General features: G+C 31.3%; 1 protein-coding gene across 6 annotated transcripts in view; it reads right to left on the reverse strand.

The window, feature by feature from the left end:
* LOC143082486 (rho GTPase-activating protein 39-like) overlaps nucleotides 1-18,944 on the reverse strand; it is an 81,394-nt gene that overhangs the window by 47,245 nt on the left and 15,205 nt on the right. For 5 of the 6 annotated variants that reach the window (XM_076258173.1, XM_076258170.1, XM_076258169.1 and 2 more), the window contains exon 2: nucleotides 14,335-14,436. In XM_076258173.1, coding sequence (XP_076114288.1) covers nucleotides 14,335-14,436 — 102 coding nt within the window. Of the gene's footprint in view, nucleotides 1-435; nucleotides 499-14,334; nucleotides 14,437-18,944 lie in introns of those variants that run through there. The other variant, XM_076258175.1, reaches the window with a different exon arrangement.

The raw sequence follows: 18,944 nt of genomic DNA on the forward strand, positions 1-18,944 counted from the left end.
CTGGTGGTGGGATACAATTGTAAAGGACAAATCTCCATTAATCCTTAGGGAGTGTACATGGATCCACTGTACCCTTGCAGTCAATCAAGGGGTGCTTCTAAACTGGCAGAATCTCGAAGTACATACATTGCACCTTTTACAAACATTTCTGACCAGTTGAACAGTTTGATTGATGAAAAAATTGCAATTGTAACAGAATTTTGAATGAACTGCAATAGGTGGAGAGAAGCACTTACAATCAAGTCACTGTAATATACATATTTACATGTGATTGTATCAACATTTCATACTTCATTATTAACAGTAATGAACTTTTCTATATCAATTATGACCCCACTTCACATGAAAAGAATAGAAGCTATAATGTTAATTATCATATTGCATGTGAAGTGAGCAGTAAAAATAACTAATTATCAATATTGTCTTTCTACTCACTATAACTGTCTCAAAGCCACATGTCTAACCAGATACAATTCCATTATTCTATCAAAATATCACACAAAACTACAATTTTCTTAATTCATCTTGGAAATTCCGTTTGACAATTCACCAACAAAATCAGATATCCAATGTGCATTTCAAGACAGAATATGCAAATGAGACAATCAACAAGAGGCCGGATTTGGTTATTCCGTTATTTCATTTTTCCGGCCAAATAGACACGCTTACATTTCTTAATGTCAATCATCAGGGATCAGAAGACAAGATATTAATATTTACATTAATATGTAGTATTGTCATAAAGTATCGTGTTACATGTTACTAGATATCATATAACCCATGTCAGTTAGCCTTAGGAAAGGATCATCATTAGAACACAGGGAATATAAAGATAATACTACAATTTTTATAATTTAATTAGGCTAATAATACATTGGGAGTATTAAAGAAGATGTTATTGAGTACAACTGTCAGAATGACACAAAAAGCTTCAAATATGTATTTTCAATTTCTGATTTTAATTTGGGCATGGATCATAAGAAATTTTGTTGAACTGCAGTGGCAGATTCAAAAAGTGGCAAGTCTACTATCTAATTCTAGCACTGCAAGGACCTGTGGGTTGCTTTGCCAAAAATGTTCCCTCTTGCTTTCTCATTTGATTTGTTTCACATTTGTCATGTCACTCAGGACTTTGGCTATGTAGTATTGGTTTTGTTCATTGTTGAAAACCCTACATTGACCTATGTCACTATTAATGCTTTAATCCACTTTTTTTGGACTCTTGTATAAAGTTGTCTCATTGGCTATCAAACGGTGAAACCACATCTATTTATTTCTATACTGAGAGAAAAGCAGCTAATAACACAGCTGTATCTGTACATTTATAAAGACCATCAGCATCAACTTCACTTAGCTAGCATCTATAAATTCAATATGACAATCTGTTAATGTTTGTCCTAATCCAATAACACATACTGACCACTGTCCAAGGTGACAAATTATTTACTGATGACTGTCCAGTGTAACAAATTAATATTGACCACAACATCAATTTCTCCACTTACTAAAATATCATAATTAACAATTACTGTAAACTGACCATTTGTTCTTCTATTTCCATCTTGTTAACAAAATAAATGACAGTACAGTGAAACCTCACTGATAACTATATTGTGGATCAGCATTCTGAAATTCCTACTTAAATAGCCTAAGCATAAAATCAAGGTTATAGTTTATAATGAAAATTGCCAAAGCCATTAACCTTCCTTATATAAAAACATGTGTAAACTGAAATCAAGATACAGTAGAAGAACAGAATTTTCAGATTGAAAGGTGTAGTTTAAAAGGTTTAAATGTACTATTAAGATAATTTATATTAAATTCATATACCCTTCACCCCAGTTAGTCATAATTTTCCTTGATTGAACTGTTATACATTTATCATTTTGTTTTGGGGCTGTTTAAAGCTCACTACACAGTATGGGTTTTGCTTATTGTTGAAGGCCATAGTGACCTATAGTTGTTAAAACGATTACATCATTAGGTCTCTGGTGCAGAGTTGTCTCATTGGCAATCTTACCACATCTTCCTATTTTCATATTTACAGTTGTTTATTATACATTGTAGAAATCTTCCACATGGAATCCCATTAGGTTATTTTATCAGCAAAGAACAAAATCCTGCTATGAATATTACATCACAAATCATTTAGTTTATCATTGGCATGAACAGAAACGTGGCATGTTTTATCTGCATTATATAAATATTATTAAATAAAACATCTCTATCTTGTATGCATGAATTGCGTTACAAGCAATTCAAACCATAAATCGGTTTCTTAAAGTACTTCATAAATGATAATTTAGTAATTGGTAAGAGTTATCCACCTTGGATTATTAGTTGGAAAAAGGACCAAATTATTTCAGCCTTTACTTCAATGCAATTTGGGCAGATTTTTTTCCTGATGTTAGACCTAAAAATTTCAATTCCTTTTTCCTACTAGTAGCCCACTTCATAGTTTCTTCGAGAATTCTTCCAGGCCCATGACTGACATTTAAGAGGACTGTGGCCAGTGAGTACTGTTGTATGAATTACTGTAATAGTTTTATTAACTAATCAATGCTAAAATCAAAAATACTCAAACAATCATCCACTCTTATCACTTAAAATTTCACAGAAGTTGAAAGTCTAATGAATATCATTTGGATTTACTACAAATCTAAGCATCTTTACAACTCCCTCAGGCAAAGTTGACTTTAGATAAATTTGGCTATTTAATTTAGGTATTTTTGTCATATAGCTCTTCATTCTGTGCTTATATATCCTCAGATTTTAAATGTTTGACTTTGAGCGTTCCTGATGAAGGTAAATCAAGAAAAGTGCTTCGGACGCATTTAATTTTAAACGTGTTGTTTTCAATATTTTGCATAACTTTCATCGGTTCAAAATCCAATTTAAAAGATGGTAGATTTGTCTTAAAAGAGACCTCATTGGTGGGCTACCTGGACTGGTATCTTGTAACTGGGATCCTGTTCCAGTTAAGGTGTAGCGTAATGAAACAAGACAATAACATGTTTAAAATTACAATGTGATGTAATTTTCAAGCAACATGAAAAACATGTAGCATTAAGAAATTTGCATGTTCCCATGAAAACATGCCACTTCAAACAACAAGTATGTTTAGTTAAAAGATTATGGTTCATAGAACATGGAAGAAAATAGGCATTAAAAAAGTATTTTTGACAAAAGTTTATGCAGGATGAAAATGTTCAATCTTTAAGGATCTTATAAAAAGATTCATTAATGATAGGAAAAAATAAATTATGAATATCTGTTGATAGATCTTCATGGGAGATCCAAATCTTACTTGGCTGATATTCAATAAAAAACATAGTTTACACAGACAACACTTCAATGATTAAATAATATTTGTAATTCATCAGCTACAGAAAGGTATCTTTGAGATGAAGCTCTCTTCCCCATTCCTACCTAAAACCTATAGATTTATGAATTAATGTGAGATAATTTACAGAGATATACAAATAGTATTCACCTGTATATAATTTAGATGATCAAAAGAAAAATAACTTATGAAGTTTTTCAATATATATAACACATGGTAAATGAGACAAGAGCTGATAATTATGAAGTCTGCAAATTTCCTGTTACTTTTCAAAATCAGTTTTTTAACACATGTAATTTATAAACTTCAAATGCTTTTAAATTAAGGATTGTAATGTTATCAAAAGTGAGTGAGATGAGCTTGATAAATTTATATATAAACACAAGAATTTGCATGATATAACTTTTATCAGTAGAAGTTTGGATAAGTTTTAATTCACAGTGGCTATCACTGATTTGTTGGAAAAGTGAAGAGATCTGCAATATGTAATTTTGATTCAGTAAAATCAATCGATGGGACATTACTTAAATATTATTTAACAATGAACAAGAGCCATATACTTATTCAGTTTCATTAGGTGTTGGGATCTCCTTCAGCAAAATACCAAATCAAGTATTTTATTTGGTTGATTTTAGAGTATAACGAACATTGATAATTGTACTTGAAATTGGTCTTATATATTTTATAAAAGTCCAACTTGCAAAAACCAAAGAACTCCACAAAGCGATATAGATAAATCCCATATTTTTTTTTAAGGTGGCAGGACTTTCAGATTAATTAATGGTTTTGAATGCTCAGTGAACCATCCAGTGGCAAATATCTGACAAAGTTAAGAAAGTCTGACAGTAACACAGCTATAAGACACAATTTCCATAAATTAAGTTGCTTCAGCATCAATTAGCCTATTTACCTGATCAACAGTCTTATATCATGTGAAAACATCAGGTAATTAATCTCTTAAGGACAATATAATGAAAAGAACAGCTGTTTATTTGTAAACACAGAGAAAAATAATCTTGTTCAATCTTGACACTAATTATAAAAAGGTAGTAACTACTTATCTCCCACTAGAATATGACTAATGTTGTGTCAGTCCGTAACAGTTCGGTTAAATCAGCATCAGACATCTATGCATATTCTCCAGTGAAAATCCATCCAGAGGTAGATTTTAAAAGAGGGTCCCCAAATATAGCTTCATATATGATAGATACATGTATGTAGGTTTTTTCATGTATCACTCCAAACATTGGCTTGTCAGCGGCTCCCCCTTTTTCAAAATCCTGGATTCACACCTACATTGGATATGGTATAAAATCTGATCACCACTGAGATGATAAATTGAGAATGGAAATGGGGAATGTGTCAAAGGGACAACACCCCGACCTTAGACCAGAAAACAGCCAGAGGCCACCAATGGGTCTTCAACATGGCAAGAAAATCCTATATCAAGAGGCATGCTTCAGGTGGCCCCTAAACAAAAATGCATACTAATTCAGAAAATGGACATCATACTAAACTCCACAATACAAATCAACTAAAATATAAAATCATACAAGACTAACAACAGCCAGAGGCTTCTGACTTGGGACAGGTGCAAAAATGCAACAGTTAAACATGTTTACTGTTTACTTTTTGTGGTCCTTATAATTTGAGCTGATTTCTACGTGGAAAACTTTGTGTGCCAGAATGACCAATACCTAATAAGAGTTTCTTGAAAATTTTAACAAGAATGCATGTGTAGTATTGGTAAACAGGAAGTTTGCATTTGGTAAATTGAAAAAGCACTCATCAATGTAACTCATAGCTGCCATGTTGCTGACTAAACATGAAGTAATTCTGATCAATAAAACTTGAGAAAAGCAAGACAGAAACAAAATCAGTTGATACAACATACTGAAAAATTCTATGTATCCCAAAACACATCTGCCAAATCTGTCAAACTACTGACAAAATATGCAGTCATTCTGTTCAGTCTGGAAAAAGTGTAACAGAAATACAGACAAGGTAAATGCAATATTGCCTCCATTTCTAGTGTGAAGATTTTGTGCACAATGTTTTGTAAATTTAATGTTTTTGTATGAATCTCAATTTTCAGAAAAGATGCTTCATTATGTACTTGAAATACCATCAGTTCCTAATATATAAATAAACTATGGTTTCTGCACTGGTGAACACATTGTGCAAGGGAATAGTCAGGGTCAATGGATGTCAATATCCAAGGAAAGTTCATTCCATAACATCCAGTGCTTAAGTTGGTTCTATTAATCATCTAAGAAATGTTTCAATTTTTTTCAAAGTTTTTTCATCATAGAAGTTAGTCACATGCCAGAGAAAACTAAACACAACATTTAAATAGACCATCAAAGGAAAGATTCCCACACATCACTGTATAGAAAGTGATCATAAAACTGATTAAACATATCAATGTTATTTCTGCTGTGCAACAAAATAGAAAACAGCAAATTGATGGACTGTAGCATTTTGAAGGGAAAGTTTTCAATGAAACCTAACTTAGTTCTCACAATCATTTATAGAATGAGATATTCAGATGTTACCCAACATAATTTCAGATATAAACAGTCATTAAACTCATAAAAGTACATGTTCTTTATACATAATCTGAAAACTTAACATTTGTACAATTTCAAATTAAAGTCAGTGTTGAATGATTGAATCTTGTGATTGCAGCTGATTCTTGAAAAAAAACACAAATAATTTTGATAACTGAAGCATTATCAGCTTTAGAGTAAAAAGCACACAGCTATATTTTGTGGTCTCGCATGTAGATAGATGCTTAATTGGCAATCATACCACATCTTCTTGTAATTATAATGGTCCTTTGAAAAATATATTATTATTTGCACTTGTGACATTTTAATTACAGCAAAAACATATTTGAATTTCTTTTGACATGTAAATGTATAAGTACCATTTTAGTATCAAATGATTTACTTGGATCCAATTTAAATTGTATTAAAAAGAGAAACAAATAAAAAATAAATAATTGATTGAAAAAAAGTACATGTAAAATTATTATAATCATAATTTGTGTGTTTGAAAATTCATATATTTAGTAAAATATTAGTCATTCAGCATCAGACAAATAAAATTGATATAATAATTTGCATTTGGTCTTCAACAATGAAACCAACAGAGTAAACTTCTTATGATAATTTTGTCAGAAATACCAGCTTACTAGATTTCCATCTAAGACAAACAGAGTTATTTCCCATCTAATTATTAGAGTTACCTCCCTTTCATTGTCAAAATGAAACATGAAAAAACATTATCAAGCAACTAAATATGTAAACAAATTGAGAAACATACTTGGAAAGAACTTTTTTTAATCGAGCATTCAAGATATATGATCAAATAGTTTGAATAAAATAAAAATTTTACTCAATCATTTTCAATCAACGTAATGAATTAAGTACTATCCAATTAAGAATTTTGGAATAGATTGAGCATCTGTGATCAATCAAACTTATCACTACATTGAAAAAAGAATATAGAATAATCATGCAAAAATACACTTTGATGACATGGAATTTTTACCCTGATCAATAAAACTTTACTGTGAGCATAATTTGCATTGATTTTTTATCACAGTTTTTTTCCCCATTGTCTAACATATTTTAGGACAGAAATAAACCAATGACTGATCAATATATATAAAATCAGGTAAAATATCTTTATAATGACTCAATACGGCAGCGTGAATAGCTTTACAGATTTTAATGTGTGGACTTCCCAACTTTTTTTTCATTACAGTAGAGATTTGACTGTGGTTTTGTTGTTGAAAGTTATAGTCAACATAGTATTGTTACAATCAGGTTAATGTATCTGGGTCATTCAGAAATTCAATTAACAATCATCAATGAATAAAGTTATCAGGAAATTTGTAGTATCAGGCCTAATGAAGCTACTGAATGACTTGGTTAGAAATTCATTTACGCATTAAACAGAATCTGTTCAATATGGTATAAATGTTGAATGAACCTGTCAAATAAAAGCTTGCAAGCTAGAAACTCAATATATAACATAAATGGGTTGCCTAATAAATCTACTCTTATAAATGCTCTTTATAAAACTGATTAATTCTGTAATGGCCAATTTAAATTTCCCGGTAAGACATTACACAAAGCAATGCTTTTCAGCAGGAAATATAAGAGGTATGCTGAACCCTGTAACTTGGACTTATCACCAGCTGTCTGAAGTAAACCTGAATTAACGGCAAAAGGGCTAAACACAACTTGTTTGAAGTTACTTTGAACACAACATTGCTGCCCTGATCATTTCTTTAGTTCAATTAACGGCAAGGTACACATGAGAACATACATGTATAGTGTTTTGAGCAATCTTGTTAAATTTTGTTCACACTTTGGATGCTAAGATATGAATTCGAGGGTTGTCAGAACAGTTTTGATCACATCTATTTACAGTCAACACATGATAAACCTCTGTAAGATTCCACTAATTTGAAAACAAAAAAATATATAATATCCTTAGTTGTATTGCATTTGATGGGACAACTAACTTAGAAAAGCTCATTTTTACTAAAACACCCCCTAAAGTAGGAAGCTCTGACTAAACTTTTACCTTTCTGTTTCAATGAAAAAAGTATCTGATCTTCCATTTAATGTTAATACACCTGTATGACACAATTCCTACCAATTACAAAGGTGCCAAACCACTAACATGCTAAAATCACATGTAAAAACCATTTTGATGTATCAAGAGAATTTCAGATTATTTTTACAATCAATAGACGTCCATTCAATTATTTTCTCTGTATTCTAAAGAGTCTGTACACACAGACAGATATAGATTCACCCTAACACCAGATGTTGTTACAAGTTATCATGTGTTTTTATGATTTGATTCACTTAATTAACAAAATGGTATTATAAAGTCTGTTTTAGTCTTGTTGTGGAAGAAGTTCAAGAAGTACAAAGCAATAAGTGGTAACCACATTCAATACAAGCTTCTAAAACAAAACAACTACAAATATTCATTCATTCATCTATGCTGAACATGATGGACTGAAGAGGATTTTAACCACTCAATTATATTTTTGAAATTTATAGAAAGTTTATCATTTTAATATCAAAAGGAGGGACTGGGTATTTGACAGGCCAAATAGATTGATCAACCGATGAATGCAAATTGTGAAGCTGCTTACATAAATGTGATGGTATTGTAAAGTCTGTTTAAGTCAAGTTGTTCAAGAAGTTCACTTAGTACTAAATAACAAGTGGTAACCATTTTCAATAAAATCTTCCAAGACAGAACTTGTACCGAAAACCACAGGTGTTGTACTTGTATCTATGCTGAACATGATAGACAGAAGAGGGACAAAACACTACAAACAGACATTATTCAGGCTTAAGAGGATTTTTACCACTTACCGGTACTCTATTTTTGAAATTCCTAGAGTTATATTATTGATATCAAAAGAGAGTACCTGGACACATCCACTCTATGTTTTTGTTAGATGTATATCTATTTGTATTCATCTGATGAGTTAAGCCCTATGTTGTACTTTTTTCACCACTGTCCAAGATAAAGGGAGGGTTGGGATTCTGCTAACATGTTTAACCCCACCGCAGTCTGTATGTATGTGCCTGTCCAAAGTCAGGAGCCTATAATTTAGTGGTTGTTGTTTGTTGCTGTGTTACATATTTGTTTTTCGTTCATTTTTTTGTGCATTAATTGGGCCTTTTATTTTCTTGTTTCAATTATTATACATTTGTAATTTTGGGACCTTTTATAGCTGACTATGCTGTATGGGCTTTGCTCATTGATGAAGGCCATACTGTGACCTATAGCTCTTAATTTCTGTGTCATTTGATTTCTTGTGAAGAGTTGTCTAATTGGCATCATACCATATCTTCTTTTATATAAGTCTTTGAGAGGCCTATATAGATAGAGTGACAATCTTTCAATTTTTCTTATATAACATGCAAAATAAAAGCTTGTTGAAGAATTTAATTTGCTTTACAAGGATAACTAGCTAAGTCTGCTCATCTGCTTTTTGCTACATGAAAACCAGAGACAGAACATCCTTGTTTTGATAAAGCCATTTTCTATGAACTGTTGAAGTCTGTTATGAGATCATAACAGTGTTAAAATTGAAGCCATCCTTTGGTAAAGATATAATAATTTAACAGCCGATTTAATTGAGTGAGTAGGCAAAGGTAATATCTTTGGTTAGCTTGCTTGTTAGCTGAACCGTGAAGTCATTATTAGGTAAGGTATACTACCCTCCTTTCAAAGTAGCCTAGTCCAACAGACAGATATATTGGTTATCTGTTGGACTATTCTACTCTTAAAGGAGGGTAGTTTACCTAACCTAATAATGACTTCACAGTTCAGCTAGCAAGCAAGCTAACCAAAGATATCACCTTTGCCTACACACCCAATGCAATCTGCTGTAATCCTTTAATTTTGTTGGTTTACCACACATTTTTTATTGATTTTTTTTCCTCACCATGATTAAAGTCAATAACATGCCTTCAGACTTATAGAAAACTTAATTTTCTCTTTTTCTAGCTGAGTAAGCCTTTAGTTATCCTGAGCAAGAAAAAAAGAAGTTTTTTTAGACTTAAGATTTGACAAATGTCAGAACCTCATATTCATAAAGTTTAATCTTATGAATTTGCTTGGTATCTAAGATTATAAAATCTGGCAAGATTTTAAGAAGTTGGAAAGGGCAGATACATTTAGCTCTGCCAGCCTTCAAAATGTACCATTATCTAACAAAATCAATGGCATTGAACTCTGACTGTTTTTAATACTTTTAACAATAATAATACTTAGATAAACATATCCGGCAAAACAACAACAGGCATGTAGCAATTATAAATTCATTTCTTTATAATTACTGAGAGTCAAACCAGTAAACAACCAGTAAACATAAAGTGATTAACCTCAAATATGTAATGGTTTACCTCTGCCAAAATTTGGAACACAAAACTGTGTACATATAAACAATCAATAATGGTTAATAATATAATACTTTATCATCAGTTTAACCCTACTATAACACACCTGGAGGAAACTAATTAACACCTAATCACAAGCCAATCTGCTAGCTTTAGATAGACAATTTGTGACAGATTGCTTCATGATAGATACAGACAAGATAGTCAGCCAGTCTCATCAACAGCAGATTCCTAAATATGTTTTCTACTGAAAAACAGGCAAGAAAATGCATGTAAACCATTTCAGTATCCCAAGATTCTCGTTCACAAAAAAAAAATCTGAATTGACAAACATGTGAACCAGCAAATTTTCTTCATGGACCACCAGGGGAAAAAAGATTTTGGAACTCTTAAAGAGGGATTGTTTGATTAAGATCAAATGTTTCCTTATAACATCTAAAGGATGTGCCTATATATATTTCTTTATACTTTTAATCTAAAATATTGTAAATTGACTAACATGATGTCCTCTAGACAACACACTTCTATCTTTTTACCATTTTCTGTAGAATCATGTTGTATATTTTTCATGATAGAATGCCATGTGTCTAACTTAGCTCACCTCTTCTGGCAAGGCATGACCAACATTGACACTCAATATGGCCTATGTCTATTGATACCCTTTAAAATCTTAATCCCTAGTGATGCAATTCAATTTAAAATGCAATTTTCTGTGATTTAAAAACTTTTAGAATGTAAATCAGATTCAATGGGATGCCTAAAAACAAATTATCTGCACAAAAATGTCATTAGTCCGTAATTCTAGACTATCCGCTTACCGACCTTTCAATAGTTTATAATATAAAGTCTGCTACTGTAACTTGATGTCAACTAAGGAAAATTCTCTTACAACATCCAATGTATCACAATTCCTACAGGCAGAACGTGCTTTCAGTGATCTAATTGATGTCTTTTTCTGAATTAAGGAATCAAATTGTACAATTTTGTGAACCTAAGATTTTTTTCTTGTAGAGCAGCTCTATAAAAATAAAGTAATAAGACTCTGAAGGGCAATCAAAACCATAAGTTGAAGAAGGACAGAATTTACCATTACAAAAAGGAAAAAAAGAGTGTGAGACTAATAACTTTCATATAGAAAACTAAGAATTGACAACATGTACTCCCATTTATAACAGTATTAAAACTAATAAAAAAGAAGATGTGGAATGATTGCCAAATGAGACATCTCTCCACAAGAGACCAAATGACACAGAAATTAACAACTTTCGATCACAGTATGGCCTTCAACAATGACCAAAGCCCATACCGCAAAGTCAGCTATATATATAAAACACTTTTACAGAAGGCTAATCAATTCCTGCTCTACTGTCCTGATAACTATAAAGATGCCATTTAAAACAAGATGCAATAGTTATATATTAGATTGGAAATGGTTCAGGTGAAAGACTTTAACAACAAAACTCTACATGAATCTGTCAAGGAAAAAAATACATCACTGTCATGTTTATCTTCTGTGGAAATTGCAAACTGCAGGTGCAAGTATAATAAGTTATTGTATACTTATCTTGTCTAAATGCATGCTTACAGGTATTAGTGTATACTGAAAAGCTGTATTAATTTCACATCTATTATCATGTAGGTACAAACATTGACAAAGTTAAAGGCACTCTTTTTCTTTTTGAACAGCAATGAGCATTGCTGCAATAGTACAACTTTTCTGTGAGCCCTATTAAGAAACCCTAATGTGCTCTTCTGTTTGTGTACCAATTTGGTACCAAAAATGTAATCCTATATAAATGTTTCATGTCAAATGTATAATTAAACACAAAATAGAGGTTTTTAGATTATTATTACTGCTTTAAATTTCCCTTACGTTCTATCATCAACCATGGTGGCTTATAATATTTAGGCATGGTGGCCATGTTGGTTGATTGGCAAGAACAAAAACTCAAACTTAAAACTACATTCCCTATAAATCATTCGTTCAAAGTTTATATGGGATTGTAGAAGTTATTTCAGATTTTTAAAAAATATTATGATGACTTACTACAAATGCACATTATTTTTTCTTTTTACAACAATAGCCATTTTTGGCTAAAAAAAAGAGAACAGAATATCAATTAACTCTTTCATTCAATTTTTTAAGAAGCATAAACTCATTTAAATCTATTGGCTTCAACATACATGTATGAATGAAAATGCATAATGTATGAAAATCCTTACAGTCAATGCAGATTAGAAAACATGTTTCAATTATTCAAACCATTATTTTGAAATGCTTCAATTTAAAGCAAAATAAGACCACAAAATATGTTGCCAATTTTAATTACTTTCAACAACGAAAGATTTGGCAATAACAATACTGATAATTATCTCAATTATTTCAACACATAGTGTAATAATATTTATAAATGAATAATAAATGAACTCCAGATATAACAACTGCATCAAAATGTGCAGTAAATTTTCTGCATATTTTGTCTATTATCAACAAATTAATAAGACTTCAGTTCAGCAGAATGACTTCAGTTCTATATTCACCCACAGAACTCTGTAATAAAGCATTCTATTGATTTGTTTCTGGCAAAGTGCCGATCGTTTTGTGAAATTCTTTGGAAAGTTCAAAAACAAGCTCAGTTCCACCAATTAAACCTGCCTTACAACCTAAATTTAATTTTTCTAAGCATCCTTTAACAATTTACTATAGAATTAAAGATTTTCCCTAAGTGTTGTTCTGCTATCCATTATATAATTTCAATATTCAATTCAAAACAGACTAGATAAAAACATTACAGGAAACTTCTTCATTATTTATACAAAAGTACTTTGTCTTCATTTGTATTACATAACATCCAACTTATTAAATAGTAGAGTGGATGGCTAGCAATAAATACTGATTTTGTTCCAATAATGCATAAATATGTCAATCTAAGATCTATGTGATTTATGATATAAGGGCATTTCTGTTGAAAGTGTTTGATTAAGAAATGAGATAAGAATGGAGAAAGAAGTTATAACAATTAATCTAGAAAATTAAACTTTATGATCCCTTCGCTAAGGTGGGGGCATAAAAATTGTTATTTCACAGGGTACCTAATTTTGTTGTTTCTCCTATTGCTCATTTCAAAGGGTAAATAATTTCTTGTCCCATATTTAAATATGTGTCGTCTTACTACCTACCAAATCTAATATCTATGAAAAACTGGTATTCCGCAAATAACATTGAATTCCTAGTAGTGTACTAGGTAAAATGAAACCAGTCTTTTAATCATTGAAATGTTCTTTTGTTGTGTTTTTGCAATAATAAAAAGAATCCCTTGATATTAGTTGTATTGCAATTCATTAACTCTCCTCTACATTAGTTGGTCAATGTTAATAAGCTTATATTTGAAGTGTTCATAGAAATACTTCAAATAACTAGAATGCACATTATCATATCTTCTTCTTATCTTATATGAAATGTGACACATCCCAAAACTTTACCCAACACTAAATGTCTTAAAGTCTGCAATGTTGAACCTTCAATGTGGCTAAAGTCTTGACCAATTTTTAATTCAATCATTGAATGTGTTCACAAGTTTAGTCAGATCTAGAGCTGGCCATGTGTTATCTTTTATCAACTATCACCAAAAGAGGCATTGACTATTGATTTGACTATCCTAATGTACTTTTACTCAGTGCTTGTTACTCAGCTTATTTTATTGTAATTTGAAGATTTCAAAACTGTCAGATATTAACAAGGCTGTCTGATATGTCTGATATATTTATTGAATATTGAAGAAATTTGGCAATTGTGAGATAATTTTGAAACCTTATCATGATCACCTACTGACATTAAAACTTCTTAAATGCTCAATAAATCGTCAGTCTATTTTTAGATTTCATATATATCCGTTTCTCTGATTTGTTAATTTTTTAAGGCAGAAGCCTTTCCTACTACACCAGAACTGTCTCCTTTTGTGTTTTTGACTTCTTTTTTTAAAGAAAGAGTATTTACATTTTCACTCCAGGAGGGGGTTTCATACACATTCTCGAGTGAGTACTTACATTTTAACTCCAGGAGGGGGGTCCCATACACATTCTCCAGTGGTGAGGTTAGCATACATATGTTCCTTTGTACGGGGTTCGATGATCTCCACCCACTCCCATCTGAAAAAAAGAATAAAATATTTTATGGTTATTCAAATGTTTTTGTCTAATTCTAAGCATAGTTTATGAATGAAATTCCTTGATACTTGCCATATTTTACTATATGTTATGAGCTGCCTTGACAGCTGATTAAATATAAGAAAAGAAAATGTGGTAGGATTGCCAATTCCTATTTGATTGAGTTGTATCTTTATTTGAAATACCTATATTTGTTCTAGTTAAGATGTGGATTAACTATACATACATGAAACAGGACTATTTTACAAGACACTGTTACAAAACAATTTGTCTTCTTAAATGCACAGATCAAAAATTATCGAAAGCTAAATGAGGAATTCCTCTCTAGTCATGTTAAACCTACTGGGGTACATTTTTAACTTGCATTGGGACTTGAGGTATCTCAGCTTTCAATTCCATGTTGAAGGCCTTTTTTATTTTGAGATGTTCTTAGTAGATGTAATTGTCTTATAATAAGTTCTATACATGTTGTCGTCTAGAAATCTTTGAGTTTTTAATGGCGAAGGTCTGTGTATCCCTTTAGGTACTTCAGCTTCTTTTAACATTGAAAACTGGCTATGAATAATAACCAAGAGTGCTGAAATGGACTGTTAAACCCGATCAATCAATCAATCAACCAATCTTATATCATTTATAATATTGTTGGATTGCTGTCTCATTGATTTAGGAGCCTACTGCTTCTATTTATTTATAATTCTTCAAAGTAACTACTTAAAATATCTCTTTACTTCCAACATTCATCAATCTAAACTAGCTTATAAACATGTAAATATTTCATTTTGAAGTGTTCTAAAAGTTTTATAAATCTAATTTCTCTTCATCATGTTTATTGCAGGGAACCAATACTTTTGATGAAAGATGAGAATAGCTCATTGATCACATTCTAATTTAGGAGTAAATTTAACTGTCATTATGACAGGCATTTTCGTGGGTTGCAGGCTCGACAATGAAGAAATTAATCAACAAATTTTTTAATTGTAGTCTTTTTAAATATAGGTGAACTCAAAAGAGGGACATAATTACTTACTGTATCTCCTTATTTTTATATCACATGAAATATGTGATACATTTGGTGATGTGAGACATGAAAACAGACATCACTGTTTGTAAGGGTAACTAGGAATGCTCTTTACAGTCATTTTTGGCTACCGGTAATTTTTTTTTTTTACCATGATTTGTCAAAATGTGCTTAGAGTGATTCGTCAGAGGTCTCAAATAATGATCATCACCTTTATTTTTGAATAAAAAATAACATGATTCGTCAAAATCAGCCTATTTTTTTATTGTCTACAAAAAAGTACATTTCATTGTCATGCACCAAACATTACTGTTATTATCATTTTGCAAGAATTTCTTATCGTCATTCGTCAAATGGTACCCCCATTACGACCATATTCATAATAAAAGACCTCATAGTTAACAAGAACTCAATAAGAAAACACTTTCAATGTGCATGCATTACACCACAAAGTAAAAGATCAAAAGGTTTTAATTAGATAATAAATAAATAGTGTAGTGGACCAGTAAAGCTTCAACTTAACTTTGTGAGCCACTTTTTAGAATAGTGCTGAAGATTTACTGTAACACTTATATTCATTACAACATGATAGCTTGTTCAATAAGTATTGTATATTCATCATAAGATGATAGCTTGTTTAATAAGTATTGTGTAAGATGTTTCATGCGGCTTCAAAGTATTAACATCCTAAGTTGATTAGGAAATACCTCTTCATTAAAAGATAGTTCGTCACTACACATTAAGTGGTCAATCTTATTATTGGTATCTCAATAGTCAATTGTTATTTCTGTGTGGCCAATCAGTCAAAATGATGAAAAATACTTTAATATTCATTGTAACGATGATAGCCTTTTATTTACATGGTATATAGACTATAGTATGCTTGTATTGTTTTGGTAAAACTATATGCTTATTTTGTCTTGGTAAAATTGAGCATGAAAATTGGGAATGTGTCAAAGAGACAACCCGACCAAAGAGCAGATAACAGCTGAAGGCCACCAATGGGTCTTCAATACAGCAATAAAATCCAGCACCTGGAGGCATGCTTCAGCTGGCCCCTAAACAAAAATGTTTACTGGTTTACTATATGCTTGTTTTGTCGTGGTAAAACTACACACACTGACAGATTTTGAGTATTTCACAAATTTTATTTATATAAGATATTGTAAGTCTATCTTACATATCTGAGGCTTTTGAAGAAAAGCATGTTTATGACCAAAGGATAAGCATAGTTTTAAATGTATTATACAATTTGGTAATCTCGTACATTTAATACCAGTTATATAATATTTTTAATAATCTTAAATTGTGTCCAGTAATCAATTTCTTACATGATCTTACATACAAATGTATATGTAGGCCCCACAATTTTAGACAGGAACAATTATTTTATGGTAGAAGCTTTCATTTTCAATTGTACTGTTGTATGAACTTGGGTGACCTTAGAATGAGGTATTGTTTGACCTTATGCGAATTCACGATTATTTCCAATTTTCTGATAACAGAAAAATATGAACAGCAGTATTTTCTACGAGGACAATCATCAATTTCAAAACTTGAATGTTTACAATTGTAACGAAATCAACAATGTCAATTACAGCATGCAAGTTAAATAAATGTCACGTCAGTTCATAATTCAGAAGCGTAGGACAACTTACAGTACACTTCTTTTTCAAATTGGACAGTTTCGTTATTTGTTTTTACTGTTGAAATTAGTTGTTATGTAAAAAAAGATAATTATTCACCTTGAGCGATGTATTATTGTTGACTATTCAAGATTTTTTTATTTTGCGAACCTGTATTCAGCTGAATGTGAGATTTTAATATTACTACACGAGCTTCAAGGGATTTTGAATCGAAAATAAATGCAATAACTGTGCTTTTTTGTGTCTTTCAAAGCAAAAACAATATACAGAATTAATTACAGGATAAAGACAATAACTGTTTAGTGTCTTTAAATATCAGTTGTATTTGTACTCAGCTCGAAACAGGAGTAATACATGTAGCTCACTAAAGCTTGCATTACACCTGTTTCTTAGCCTCATACAAATACAGCTGATATTTTAAGACACTAAACAGTAATTGTCTATGTAATTCAGTTTTTTCATGGTGTCATGTCATTTCCTGGTGCTTCTTTTTCTACTCAACTTAACACTAAGCAGAGTTACATAATGGATTCTCTACTAGTTTTCAGTTTGCCTAGTATATCCACACCATATTTCATTCAACCCTAAAAGGCAGAGCTGCGGAAATAAATCAAAGGTTTTAAGAAGCCAACATAACAGAAGAGCACAGACTGCTTATAACATTCCTATTAAAGTATCATGCTAGAAGTCAATACAATCGTCCTCCAGTGGGACTAATAGATTCTCCATGTCAAAAACACAATCAAGCATAAACTATAACCTCTACAGCTATATAATCGACCAAGTCTATTGACATTAGATGTGGTGTCAGAAACTGAAAGTCAATCTAGAATGGAGATTATTAATTTTTCATCAATCAAGTGTTATCTGAGTTAATACATTTAATTATTTTTCAAATTACAAATCCAATAATTCTGTAATCATTTTGCACTTGCTTAAGTCAAACAGTAACATTAACCTAGCAACTAATGTATTTACAATTTAAATGAGCAACTTTAGAATAAGATTCCATTCTGAAAGATTGTTTAATTGTTGCTGTTCTAACTCCTCTTGTCATTTGGTTAAAAAAAACTACTTGTAAACTGAACTTCCACATATTGTGACAATAATTTCAGGGAAAAAAGGTCCTTTGAAAACAATATCTCCCCACCCTTACCCAATAAAATAAAGTTCATACATCAATTAGGCTGACTTATTGTCACTTACTTTTAAAAGATCAATAACTTTCCCCCTTAAAGTAAAAGTGGGTTCCATTTATTGAGGTTGGTATATTTTGTATCAATTCTAGTGGTAGTTTGACATGTTACATTGTAGAACAACAACTGTCTCTTTGTGGATATTTGATTTCACTGTTTTGCAAAACTTTCCATTTTGGCCTATGGATAATTTATCCTTTGTTGAGTGTTTAAATTTGTATCGCTGTTGCTTCAACCAATTAAGACCACAAAAACTGGTACCCAACCAATAGTAATAAATTCACTACATAATTTGGTGAAAGAGTGTCATAAGATACCAGTGAAAATTACGAAGGGATGATTTCGACTTCATGGGAACTCTTGGTTTAATAGTTTCCTTCTTAGTAGAAACCCTCCATCAAAGAAATCATGATAGGAAATACAAGCCCTGGAATATCTTATAAATTGGGAGATATACAATGTATACTTTGTATGCAGGCACTGCTGGAATGTTGCTACATAGAAATGGAAAGTTTACAATTGGGAAGCTGAAATCATCTTTTATGGTGTAAAGTTTTGTTTTCAACTGACCCTCATTATCAATTTCCAGATGTAAGTCAAGATGTGAGGCAGACTTAACTGTATCTGTTG

Source organism: Mytilus galloprovincialis, chromosome 7, assembly GCF_965363235.1.
Source record: "Mytilus galloprovincialis chromosome 7, xbMytGall1.hap1.1, whole genome shotgun sequence".
Classification (NCBI taxonomy): Eukaryota; Metazoa; Mollusca; class Bivalvia; order Mytilida; family Mytilidae; genus Mytilus; species Mytilus galloprovincialis.